Below are 14,231 nucleotides of genomic sequence, written 5' to 3'. Positions count from 1 at the left end.
ACTTACATAAAGTTGGAAATTACTTATAAATAGACAAACAATGATAATTAAACATGAATTAAAATAACTAAAAAAATAATTATAAATGAACGAACAATGATAACAAAACATTCACCGTGAGGTTTACAAACTCAGAGACTTATGGCCTCTGTTCTATGATCACACCATACACAATTTTATTTCCATCTCTCAGCACACAACAAAATGATATTCCAGCTGAATCTGCTGTCTTGTTCCATGTCAGCTGGAGCGGCTTTTTGTTTCTCCACTTTCTCCATCTGGTTCCTAAGAGAGTGATAGCATAAGACTTGGAAAGCAACAAAAAGACACACAAAACATAACAGTATTAACAATGTGATAAGCTACGCATAATTATATATGCATAAAAAGCAAAGTCTGAGACCATGAAATTTCCCACTCTCTCTTCACCTGACTCTATGCCTCCAGGATACTTTTCTGCTGGATTCCACAAAAATGAAAGCCCTAAAAAGCCTCCTCATGCTTTTGCCCAGTCTTCCGCTTTCCGGACCCAGGTTCCGAGAGGTGTTCCCAAGTCATGTCATCTTCACTTTGTTCCCCATCTCCTTTATTGCCACAACCCTACATCCTCTTGAGGTAACTCAGCATTGTATATGCTTTCACATCAATGCCTTCAACATGTTGTTTAGAGTACAATTAATTACCCCAACATCTATCCTCTTTCATATGATGCACTAACCAATAAAGCAGCTAACCCCAACCCAACTATGATGTTTAACTTCTCTGGGATATGTGGGACGGTAGCGTCCCACCTAACCAACAGCCAGTGAAATTGCAGGGCGCCAAATTCAAAACAACAGAAATCTCATAATTAAAATTCCTCAAACATACAAGTATTATACACAATTTTAAAGATAAACTTCTCGTTAATCCAGCCAAAGTGTCTGATTTCAAAAAGGATTTACGGCGAAAGCACACCTTGCGATTCTGTTAGCTCAGTACATAGCCACAGAAAAACACAGCCATTTTTCCAGCCAAAGAGAGGAGTAACAAAAAGCAGAAATAGAGTTAAAATTAATCACTAACCTTTGATGATCTTCATCAGATGACACTCATAGGACTTCATGTTACACAATACATGTATGTTTTGTTCGATAATGTGCATATTTATATCCACAAATCTGAGTTTAGGCGGGACGCTACTGTCTCACTTGGCCAAAAGCCAGAGAAAATGCAGCACGCCAAATTCAAATAAAATACTATAAAATTCTAACTTTCATTAAATCACACATGAAAGATACCAAATTAAAGCTACACTGGTTGTGAATCCAGCCAACATGTCTGATTTCAAATAGGCTTTTCGGCGAAAGCACACCAAACGATTATGTTAGGTCAGTACATAGCCACAGAAAAACACAGCCATTTTCCCAGCCAAAGATAGGAGTCACAAAAAGCAGAAATAGAGATAAAATTAATCACTAACCTTTGATGATCTTCATCAGATGACACTCATAGGACATCATGTTACACAATACATGTATGTTTTGTTCGATAATGTGCATATTTATATCCACAAATCTCGGTTTACATTGGCGCCATGTTCAGAAATGCCTCCAAAATATCCGGAGAAATTGCAGAGAGCCACGTCAAATAACAGAAATACTCATCATAAACTTTGATGAAAGATACATGTTTTACATAGAATTAAAGATACACTTATTCTTAATGCAACCGCTGTGTCAGATTTCAAAAAAACTTTACGGAAAAAGCACACCATGCAATAATCTGAGACGGCGCTCAGATATAACAACATTTCGCCGCCGTGTTGGAGTCAACAGAAATACGAAATTACATCATAAATATTCCCTTACCTTTGATGATCTTCATCAGAATGCACTCCCAGGAATCCTAGTTCCACAATAAATCGTTGTTTTGTTCGATAATGTCCATTACTTATCTCCAAGTAGCTAGCACGTTTAGTACACATGTCCAAACGCTCGCGCAGATGCAGGCGAACTCGGACGAAAACTTCAAAAGTTATATTACAGGTCGAATAAACTTGTCAAACTAAGTAGAGAATCAATCTTCAGGATGTTGTTATCATATATATCCAATAACGTTCCAACCGGAGAATTCCTTTGTGTCTCTAGAAGTAATGGAAAGCAAGACGATATCATTTGGAATGCGCGTAACCAGGAACTGGCATTCTGCCAGACCACTGACTGAAAGATGTCCCATCCGGCTCCACATCACAGTAGAGGCTTCATTCAACGTTCTACAGACTGTTGACATCTAGTGGAAGGCGTGGGAAGTTCAAACAGATCCATATCTTACAGGGATTTGAATAGGCGATGAGTTGAACATCGACCAGCCTCAGAATTCTCACTTCCTGTTTTTCTCAGGTTTTTGCCTGCCATATGAGTTCTGTTATACTCACAGACATCATTCAAACAGTTTTAGAAACTTCAGAGTGTTTTCTATCCAATAGTAATAATAATATGCATATATTAGCATCTGGGACAGAGTAGGAGGCAGTTCACTCTGAGCACGCTATTCATCCAAAAGTGAAAATGCTGCCCCCTATCACAAAGAAGTTAACGTAGCTCCCAGACCCAACCCATCTGCATGTCTTACAGTGGAATCTAGTCTCTCTCTCTCTTTCGCTCCGCTTCCTCTGTCATGGTGTCTTCAAGCTCACCGATTATGCAGCTGGACCTCACTTCACATGAGAACTATGCACCCACCGAGGAGAGACATGACGATCTTTACCGCTGCAGGTGCTGTAAGGAGTAGTGTGTGTGGACCATACCAACGCTGTCCCAACACCCCCGCCTGGTGTACCTTGATGTACACTCAATCTCGAGAATTCAGTCCGTGCCCTTGGTTATCTCTGCTTTCACCTGAGGATATACACACTGCAACACATGGGTCATTTCCTGACAACATAGACTCACCTATTATGGCAAGATCACTAATTTGTGACATTTGAATAATAGCCACCCCTGTACTCCCATCAGTCTCCCAGTTACCAGTTACCATGCCATGTGGCATGAGTACTCATAACCTGATATCCCAACAATGCTACTAAAGTAACCCCTGCTACTACTAACATGCCTCCTTCAATTACGGTCGCTAGAGCGACTGCCGTGAGAATAACTTCTGCATGTAATCTGTCAAGTGTTCGCCGGCGGTTAGAAATTGGGAAAGAGATTAATGAGTTGGAAGAATATCCAGCTTAACAAAACTCTGAGTCACAGGTTTCTTGAAAGTTTACCATAGTGTCTGAAATGCCACCACTATCTCTGGGTATGTGTAATGTTCAATTTAACTTAATTAAATCCCTATATTGTGTACAGTTAGCTGTCCTTCCTCTCCTATGCGCTATCTCCTGTAACAATATACAGTCTCTGGGAATGATACTTCTCCATCACCACAACCTTTATTTATGAGCCCCCACAGATCTTCACTGCAGTCACTTTCCATCCCACTTAACAGCCCTATGTTAACATTCTGTCTCAAACACCTCTCCTCCTGCTACAGATACATTTGCACATATATCATTCCATCTAACCCATAACACACTAGTTACTACTCCTAATGCATTTCTACAGTTATAAACATACTAAAACATTCTCAAATCAATTAGTCAATATACATCAGTCCCTCCTCTGGAACAATGATCACTCTTATGTTCCACGAAACCTTGAAAAGGAAAGAGAAATAAAAGTACATGTTTAATAACTTCACACCACACTTAATGCGACTGAAACTGGGGGAGAGAACCGTTGTATCGAAACAAAAACAATCAAATGAAATCAGCAATACATGTCACAATCCATTTGGTGTAACTGTCATCCCTTATTAACATATATTTTCCCTTCTATATGCAGACTGAACAAAGCACTTTTGTATATTTACCCAAAGACCATAACCCCAGGGAACTGGCAATTTTCCCCTTCGAACACGTGATTCAAAAACAACATGTTAAATCAAAAATAAACAAATTCGAATAACTAATCAACTTAGAATTACAACTCTTTATAACTCCCTAAGGAAATAATAGTATCTCATAAAGTAATGGTACACTTTGAATAGAGACTAGTGTTTCTCATTGATTTAATAATTAAATCCCACCTGTTCCGATCATTTCTAGTGAGATTGATCAGGCCTCACCAGAAAGTCAGGATTCGACACCATTACAATCTTTCCTTTCCCTTTTCTTTCCCTGACCTTCCGAAACCATTTAAATGCCTTTCAAAACATTTCCACACTTCTGCATACCCAATTTAAAACTGAATTGAAAAGACCCCCATCCAAAATAAATCCCACAGTATCAACACCACTAACGCATATTCATAACCAGTAAATTGTGTGTGCATGTGGTGAACCGTAGGTCCAAAACACACATGAGCAGGCCTCACTTATCTGGAACTCCGTTTATGGCCTAATTCAGATACTTTTAGACTTAAATTTGCCGAATATCACTAACTGCTCTCCCCAATACCTCTAACGAGAGACCCCCTCTTTTGGAACAGAATGTGTACATTTCATTAGCATTCATTATGCTACAATTTCATCAGCAATCCAAAAGTATTCATTACAAACCAAACATGATAATTGTAAATCCACTGTCCTTAATCCAATCATTAAATGTTTGTTTTAATCCACCACAATGTTCATGAACTAACTAAAAAATGTAAAAGTTAATTTTAGGTTTAGTAACTCCTTTGCTAATTCCTTGTTACCCCTCCACCCTTTCGTATATTCTAGAAATCTATTTCAGAATAAGATGACATAAAACGTAAATCTATTTCAAAATTAAACCACATAAAATGTCTCATGAGATCAAAAAAACACCCTAAGGCTTTCTGAGTTTGCAAGTGTTTGGCCATATAATTCAAATTTGTTACCTTTAGAATCCATTCCCCTGGCATTTCGCCTAGATTCTTCAACCCAAAATACATTTTCCTGTGGCAAATTTAGCTAATTTCTCATCGTAAGGAATCCGCGATATTTGATCCCTGGCCTCCACTAAAAAGTTAGCTAAGACGTGATCTCATAGGTCTTCCTTCACATAGAAACTGTAATCTCTATGAACCAATAATCCTCTCCTGCTAATCTCAAAACAATTTGTTGTTGCTCTTTTGAAAAAGATGCTAATACTTGCCTGGCAGCATTTCCCCCGAATACAGCAGGCTCCATACCCACTTTACACTCCCTTTTCCAATGACCAAATAGCCCCACACATGAAACAGGACTCTGTCTCCCTACGCTTTGATGTTTTTCCGCTACATTTCTTTGGTTTACCTTGGCCATTGAAACTATAGTTAGTGATTTTCCCTATAGCCCTATAAACCCCCTTGCATGTCTGCGAAGTGAGCGGAGTTATATTACACTCTCAAAACATCCTGCTCTATTTCACCCACTAACCCCGCAATTACCGTTTTGATCACAGGGTTCATACCTGCCATCAAAGCATAAGTGCAAATTCTATCAATGCCCTCCTGTCTATAATACACACCTTCTATTAACTATTTTCCAAGGTAGCGCTACCCACTTCCCCGGACAATAATTAATTGGTCATGGCACTTAATACCTTGTATTAGAACCTTTACTATAGCGTCTGCAAATGTATTACTGGAGAATACAGATTACTTAATGTCTTATTCCAGTATTTCCTCAAATATCACTATTATTGATAACCCACAATCTCTCATGGCTCCCCATCCCCATAGTGCATAAACCAACCTCTCCCCGTATTGATACTGCTACTACATGTAAATCAAACAGTGTTCGAATATCTTATTTTTCCTTTTTGTTTTTTAACTCACTAGCTTCTAGAACTCTCATCTTACAAAAACTCACTAGTTGCTAGAACTCTTGTCTTCCTGAAACTCACTGTCACTGCAGCTGGGACTTTTGTCCCTTTTACAGATCTCGCAGGGGATTACCCCCACTAGGGACCTATCCTAATACGGAACCTACCCTCCACTGTATTGTCACTCCTGGATCTCGCAGACAAAAACCTCCACTTGGGACCTATCCTTATTGAACCTACCCTATACCAGATATTTACGACCTGTCGTTACACAATGGGCCTACCGAATTAAACTCTGCTTTCCAGGTCCGTATCCTATAATTGTTTAGCCTACAATTCTCATCTCCCCAAGATGTCAAAATGAGTGGAAACAGGTATAGGAACTTTGCCTACCTTGTCTGTTACCAGCTCCTGCTCCACTGATCTGGACTCTTTGGTTTGACTACAAATTGTGGTGAATCCTGCCGACAACGCCAACTGTTAGTTTCTAGAGAAGCATAACCAAGTTTAATTCTTCCCAAAGGGTCGATACAGCTGTAATTCAGACACAGATATGGCTTGCCCCGTGGTAGTATTCATACCCCACTTTGGGTGGAGTCTCCTCCTTATCGCTAAACATTGCATCAATCTTGCTAAGCAGGGAGCTAAGTGACATGATCCTTCAACGGTTTCTCCCCTTATCAGTACTGCCACATGCGATCGTTTCCCCTGCACTCAGCCCCTCCCAAGCTTCATTATGGCACCCCTCATGTCTCTTTTGTAACTAATGTTCCTATACCTTTGAGTATAACACTGTTTCACCCCGAATCCAACAGCATGAACATTTCTAAAGGCTTTCCCCTAAAAACCGCTCCAATTAAATGTTGAATGCAATGTAGGCCTACCTGACAGAATTATATCATTCTGATTTGTATCAATGGGAGGACATTTGTTTTGCTCAATTGAATTAAAGGGCAATGACACCCTCCCAAAAAATATATATTTTAGATTTTTCCCAGACCTCAAATGTTTGTCTTTTTTGTTGTTGAAAACGTGTGATTTTGAGAGTGAAAATCAGAAAAATCTATAGGAAAACGGGATTTTTCACACAGGACCCACTTCTCCAGGCACCACTACACCACTGCATAGGGCCGAAAGAAAGCAGTCCATTCACTGAGACATAATAAGCCAGTAGGTCCCAATCATAATACAAAACACAACCATTAGGATAAGCATTTCCCAGTCGAAATGGACAACTATTACTTCCCATTGCAAAAAGAACATTTCATGTATAGCACACAAAGTAACCAGTGATCTAAAGTGTAAAACATGTTGCGAGTTGGAATAAAGAACACAGTTCCACTCACCAGATGATAATCATTTGAAACTTAACTTCTTGTTGAAAGTTATTCTTGAAAAGGGAGAACCTAACAAATTAGCAACAACATCCTCTTCGATAACACCTGCTGCAGCTGCTGCAAACTAGCCTACAACAAAAGCTAGCCATCTAGACCGTGGAAAGCTACTGCTCGCTATTGCACAGTGACTTGTTGGCCTTCGAGAAGGCAAAGGTTTCCATACTTTCTGTAAAAACAGTCCCACCCATTACAAGTCAATGTGATTGGTGGATTTCAAAGTCACTCCAACATTTTGCCCTAATACAGTTAATGGCAGATGCCTTCTATCAAGCTTCTGATGGCCTAGCCAATGGCTGACTTAGCTAGCTAGATGTATCTCCCCAGAGACCACCAAAGAAAAATCCTGATTGGATATTTTTTAAATTCCGTGTTAACCCTTTCCTTTCCAACAAAAATATAAGAGATTAAACCAGAACATCATTGAAAATATATTTTTATTTTATTTTATAAATCCTTAGCCTTTCTCTTAAAGTGTAGAAGGCCCTAATTGTTCCCCACCGTCTTTGGGTTAGTAAAAATGTGTATAGTGGCTTTATTTTCCCTCAGTATGCTTTTTTTCACCATTCTGAATGTCTAAAGAATCCATATGTTGTTCTGAAATATGAACACAGAAATAGTAGACATTTTGAACTCTTATTATTGTGACGATTTGACAAAATTCCAATCATGGTCTTGAATTGAACTCCATTTTTCTGGTCTCGGTCTCGACTCAGTCTCGCCCTCCTTCCGGTCTTGGTCTTGACTCAGACTGAATTCGCTCCGGTCTTGTTCTTGAATCAGTCTCGCTTTAGGTGGTCTCGAACACAACACTGCATGACACCTTGCCCATGTTGTAAGGATTCACATTGGTTTCCTCATTGTTCCGCAGGTAAAGAACACAGCTGCCAATGTACTCAGGGAAACATGGCTCATCTACAAACACACTAAGCTGGTCAAGAAGATAGATCACGCTAAAGTGCGCAAACACCAGCGGAAGTTTCTACAGGCCATCCATCAGTAAGTACCATTTCCCAAAGAATATGACTTCCTTGTAAGCATGCCTGAAGCCTATGTGAACACTTAGTTGTTTATTTTACCACCTGTTCAAAGTTGTTAAATATATGTTATTGTCTTTATTGTTATTTGTTGTTGAAGCAGTAGGAAGTAAAAGTGGTTTTAGTTGCACTGCTGTCATACTAACAGTAGTTAGCTGTATTTGTGTATTCCTAACAGCACTCCTAGCCAGCAGCATTACTGGTAGTATTCGTTATAATGTCCTACTTTTCCTACTCTCTCTGCCATTTCCTGTGACGATATCCTATGTGTTTAGTTAGCTAGTTGTGTTATTCAGTAGTATACAAAAATAATAACACACACACACACACACAAAACGCAGCTGCACCTGACACACACACACACACACACACACACACACACACACACACACACACACACACACACACACACACACACACACACACACACACACACACACACACACACACACACACACACACACACACACAAACTAAAGCCCTGCACGGGCATGAATTTTAAGCCCGAGCCCTACCCATGCCCAATTGCTTCTGCCAAATTTAAGGCCCTGCCTGAAACCCGAAATCTAAAATAACTTCCTCTGTTAGTAAATCCATTAGCTGCTCCTCTCTGTCTGTCACTCGCTCCCTGCGTGCAGCTCGCTCTGCATGCCCTCTGTTCATGGTGCTCTGAGTCTGTGAGTATCCATAGCAACGGCCCGTTTGGGCTGCTTTGCTCAATGAAGAGACATGAGAGAGCAGTTAGCTACTTTTCGTCACTCTAAACTCCGACAAAACTCAAGGAACATTGTTACTTTCTGTGAAATAATCTCTCATGTCTTATATTTGACGAGGTTGAAGCACTTCTGACACCATGTTATGATCTTAGTACTGCGCAGCAGAGCACAAGCAAATGGCTCAGTTTCAAAATGTTAGTGATCAACTTAGTGATACCCTGCCCGTACACTAGTTATTGATGAAAAAAACGTCCCCTAACCCAATGTATAATGACAGGGCCCGGATTGGGTAGCAAAGCTCTAACACACACACGCACGCACGCACGCACGCACGCACGCACGCACGCACGCACGCACGCACGCACGCACGCACGCACGCACGCACGCACGCACGCACACACACACACACACACACACACACACACACACACACACACACACACACACACCATCCTCAGTCTAAACTACAATGCACTGTAATGGCTCTCCTTCCCCTGCCCTGCCCTTCCCCTCTCCCAACCCTTACCCTGTGCTTACAGTGAGAAGTGTAATGGTTCACTTGTTTCGTGGATGTTGTGGGGTTTAAAACTTTGTACTGTGTTCTGTCTTTGTTTTGCTCTATCACTGCAGAGCTCAGAAGTAAGTCGAGTCTTCTATGTTTCTCCTCCTGTTTCCTCTACATTCTCTCTCTCCATGTCTACGTTTGACATGCATGAACCTTCAAATGCTGGATGCCGATTGTTTTGGTTTCCTTTTAATGTTCCATTTACCCTCATCCTCTGAATGGAATGACAAAAAGCATCAACATTACCACTGATGATGACATGGTAGTGGGGTGTCTGAAGAAAGTCAGAGGCATCTGGCAGTATGAGCTTGTTGGGGCTTGTCGGCTTGGCCAGAGTCCATTCATCAATGAAGTCGCCATCTATGATGTTACCATGATTAATATAGCTACAATATGTAGGCTATATTAACCTGCATTGGCAGACCCATCCTTGCTCCTGATTTTGTATTAAACACATATCTTCAGGGTTTAAAAAGTCTGTTTTTGTTTTGGGGTGTTTTTTTTTTAACGTGCAAATCAACACTCAGCCATATCAGACACTCACAATAAAGAGCACAAATCAAGTGGTATCTTTACTCACCATAGTGGTACCCTGGTAAACAGTTTTAGAATATTTTTTTGTACCCCGCTCGGGTCCTTTCCTTCACAGGCACGAGCTAGAAAGGACAGTGCCAAACTAAGCCTCTCTCGTTAGATGAAGCCGAAAACAGAGCCTTTGCTGTGATCTCCCAATTTGCACATGAATGAATGTCCTTGAATGTCATGGCATCAGAATTAGCCCTATAGAGGACTTTCTACCTGATCAAGTCACCAGAATGTTGATCCATTGATTGACTGGCGTCATCCCTCCAAACCAACGCACAAATCTCCAAGGTATTTCCGTATTCATTGAACATGCTACACCATTCTTGAACCTTTATTTACCTTATCCTAGATAAGGAATCTCATTTTCAAGGGCGACCAGATCAAGACGATCAGTGTTATAGGAAGTGTAGGACATCAAAATCATAAATCAACAAAGTAATTTAACGTAACCACTGTGTTTTATCGGTCGGTGCCATAGATTGAATTTAAAGTGCCACTGCAAGAATGATTGTATGTCACATTCACAGGCTCTGGCCCTTCCCCCACTAGCACCCTCCACACCATAAGTGCACGTCACTCACAAGTCATTGCAAGCTCACCCAATGACTGATGTTTCTCTGACGGCTTGCCACTGAGCTAGTTGGAAAGGTGTGACAGCTGGAAGCATACACCTTTATGAAAGGCTTTATTTATACATTTTTATTGACAGAAATGTGTGGGGGACAGACTTATTTTGTTTTGACTCATAGATTTCTTTGCATTTTTGCATGTGTTGGTATGGCGATGATCAAGACTGGGAATGCTTATATATGCATGCAGGCTCTCTCTCCTCCACGTGCTCCCAGAGAGCGTTCTCCTGACAAAGATGTGTTGCTTCTCCCCCCCCCCCTACCACCCATCCACCTTCACCCTGATGACCGACCAACCAACCCCTGCCCTCTATCCCCACTCTCTCCCCACTCCAACCCCCCTGCCTCTGCCCAGACTACGCAGTGTAAAGATGGAGCAGAGGAAACTCAACGATCAGGCCAACACGCTAGTGGACCTGGCGAAGGTAAGAAGACTGGGGTTTTTCAAAGGGCCGCAGCTGGCCGCCAGCCACTGCATTGATGTGGGTGGCATTTGCACTCCAGGTGTCTGTTTTAAAATGTTCAGAAGATGGTGCTTTAATGTGTGTTTGCACTGCCGGACCCCCACCCCTCTCTCTACACATGTGGTTAAAGCAGTCTGTCTAGTCCTAGGGGATATAGCATTGGATAGCCATGTAAATAACAGGTAAACTCTGCAACTGTATGTGCGTTATTCAAACTTCTCAGTAGTCATTACCCTGCAAAACAAAAATGAGTCGTTAGGACGTCCCCGGAACCTCGCAAAATGGTCGCCTTTAGTCATCAGTACGTTGTGTCATGGTCTTGTGGAGGATTTGTGTAGTTCCCGGTTTATTCCCAGGACATCCCCAAGGACAATTTTAGGATTTTCTTGGGATGTTGGGTCATGGTCCTGTGGAGGGTTTGTCTATTTCCTAGTTTGTTCCGGGAACGTCCTCAGGGACGATTTTAGGATGTTTTTAGGACGTTGTATCATTGACTCGTGGATGTTTTTGTCTAGTTCCCAGTTTGTTCCGGGGACGTCCCCAAGGATGTTTATGGGACGTTCTTAGAATGTTCTGTCATGTTCCCCTGGAGGTTTTGTCTATTTTCCCGGTTTGTTCTGGGAACATCCCCAAGGACGTTTTTAGGACATTCAAGGGATTTTGTGTCATAGTCTCCTGCCGGTTATCACATTTCAGGTAAGACCCAAGTGCAGACTGTGTTGGAGTAACAGTGTTTATTACAGTAGTGGGGCAAAGGTACAGGACGGCAGGTAGGCTCAGGGTCAGGTCAGGCAGAGGTCGGCAATCCAGAGTAGTGGGGCAAAGGTAAAATGGGCGACACCTGGAGGGGGGTGGAGACAAGCACAAGGACAGGTGAAACAGATCAGGGTGTGACAACAGTTTTATCTAGTTCCCAAGTTTGTTCTGGGGACATCCCCAAGGCCATTTTTAGAACATTCTTGAGATGTTGTGTCATGGTCCCCTGGAGATTTTTGGGAACCATGACACAACGTACCGAGAACATACTAGTAAAACTGAGACATGGTCCTCACGGACGTCCTGGTAACTTACAAGGAACTAGACAAAGGTCCCCAGAGAACGTTCCCTTGGGACCATCATGCGACGTCCCCTTGTGGTCATTAAATGTTCCATGGATAACGTCCTATCAGAACCAAATAGGAACCTTTACGTATCATTCCCTAATGGACATAATAAATAATAATGTAATAATGTTGGATAATGTCTTGCCAAAACCCTTAAAGGGACCTTATAGGAACGTCGCTTAATAATGTCCTTAGAACGCCCCCTGTTTGCTGGGTAGTAGCCTGTTCAGTTAAACACACAGAAGGGCTTTGCTTTTTATGATTCTGTTAATGACAGATATATAATGATGATGAAAAATGACCAATTAGCTCAGAGATATGTATTCTCTCATTAATTTAACTGCATGGCTATTAGTCTACATTTTGACAAGACATCCTTGATCCTGAATTGTCCCAGAACTAGGACCGGTGGAATTTACAGATGTAGAACACTTCCTAAATGTATATGTACAGTGGGGCAAAAAAATATTTAGTCAGCCACCAATTGTGCAAGTTCTCCCACTTAAAAAGATGAGAGAGGCCTGTAATTTTCATCATAGGTACACTTCAACTATGACAGACAAAATGAGAAAAAAAAATCCAGAAAATCACATTGTAAGATTTTTAATTAATTAATTTGCAAATTATGGTGGAAAATAAGTATTTGGTCAATAACAAAAGTTTATCTCAATACTTTGTTATATACCCTTTGTTGGCAATGACAGAGGTCAAACGTTTTCTGTAAGTCTTCACAAGGTTTTCACACACTGTTGCTGGTATTTTGGCCCATTCCTCCATGCAGATCTCCTCTAGAGCAGTGATGTTTTGGGGCTGTTGCTGGGCAACACGGACTTTCAACTCCCTCCAAAGATTTTCTATGGGGTTGAGATCTGGAGACTGGCTAGGCCACTCCAGGACCTTGAAATGCTTCTTACGAAGCCACTCCTTCGTTGCCCGGGCGGTGTGTTTGGGATCATTGTCATGCTGAAAGACCCAGCCACGTTTCATCTTCAATGCCCTTGCTGATGGAAGGAGGTTTTCACTCAAAATCTCACGATACATGGCCCCATTCGTTCTTTCCTTTACACGGATCCGTCGTCCTGGTCCCTTTGCAGAAAAACAGCCCCAAAGCATGATGTTTCCACCCCCATGCTTGACAGTAGGTATGGTGTTCTTTGGATGCAACTCAGCATTCTTTGTCCTCCAAACACGACGAGTTGAGTTTTTACCAAAAAGTTCTATTTTGGTTTCATCTGACCATATGGCATTCTCCCAATCTTCTTCTGGATCATCCAAATGCTCTCTAGCAAACTTCAGATGGGCCTGGACATGTACTGGCTTAAGCAGGGGGACACGTCTGGCACTGCAGGATTTGAGTCCCTGGCGGCGTAGTGTGTTACTGATGGTAGGCTTTGTTACTTTGGTCCCAGCTCTCTGCAGGTCATTCACTAGGTCCCCCCGTGTGGTTCTGGGATTTTTGCTCACCGTTCTTGTGATCATTTTGACCCCACGGGGTGAGATCTTGCGTGGAGCCCCAGATCGAGGGAGATTATCAGTGGTCTTGTATGTCTTCCATTTCCTAATAATTGCTCCCACAGTTGATTTCTTCAAACCAAGCTGCTTACCTATTGCAGATTCAGTCTTCCCAGCCTGGTGCATGTCTACAATTTTGTTTCTGGTGTCCTTTGACAGCTCTTTGGTCTTGGCCATAGTGGAGTTTGGAGTGTGACTGTTTGAGGTTGTGGACAGGTGTCTTTTATACTGATAACAAGTTCAAACAGGTGCCATTAATACAGGTAACGAGTGGAGGACAGAGGAGCCTCTTAAAGAAGAAGTTACAGGTCTGTGAGAGCCAGAAATCTTGCTTGTTTGTAGGTGACCAAATACTTATTTTCCACCATAATTTGCAAATAAATAAATAAAAAATCCTACAATGTGATTTTCTGGAATTTTTTTTCTCAT

At 41.6% G+C, this 14,231-nt stretch overlaps 1 protein-coding gene across 1 annotated transcript in view; it reads left to right on the top strand.

The window, feature by feature from the left end:
* The window catches only part of LOC120055503 (small conductance calcium-activated potassium channel protein 2-like), a 38,623-nt gene that overhangs the window by 23,354 nt on the left and 1,038 nt on the right, over positions 1–14,231 (top strand). Inside the window, exons 6-7 of the mRNA XM_039003367.1 lie at positions 8,063–8,190; positions 11,079–11,148. Coding sequence (XP_038859295.1) covers positions 8,063–8,190; positions 11,079–11,148 — 198 coding nt within the window. The remainder of the gene's footprint in view (positions 1–8,062; positions 8,191–11,078; positions 11,149–14,231) is intronic.

This window comes from Salvelinus namaycush, chromosome 11 (assembly GCF_016432855.1).
Source record: "Salvelinus namaycush isolate Seneca chromosome 11, SaNama_1.0, whole genome shotgun sequence".
Classification (NCBI taxonomy): Eukaryota; Metazoa; Chordata; class Actinopteri; order Salmoniformes; family Salmonidae; genus Salvelinus; species Salvelinus namaycush.
The sequence above is the reverse complement of the archived record's forward strand: the minus strand, read 5'-3'. Positions and strand labels throughout refer to the sequence as shown.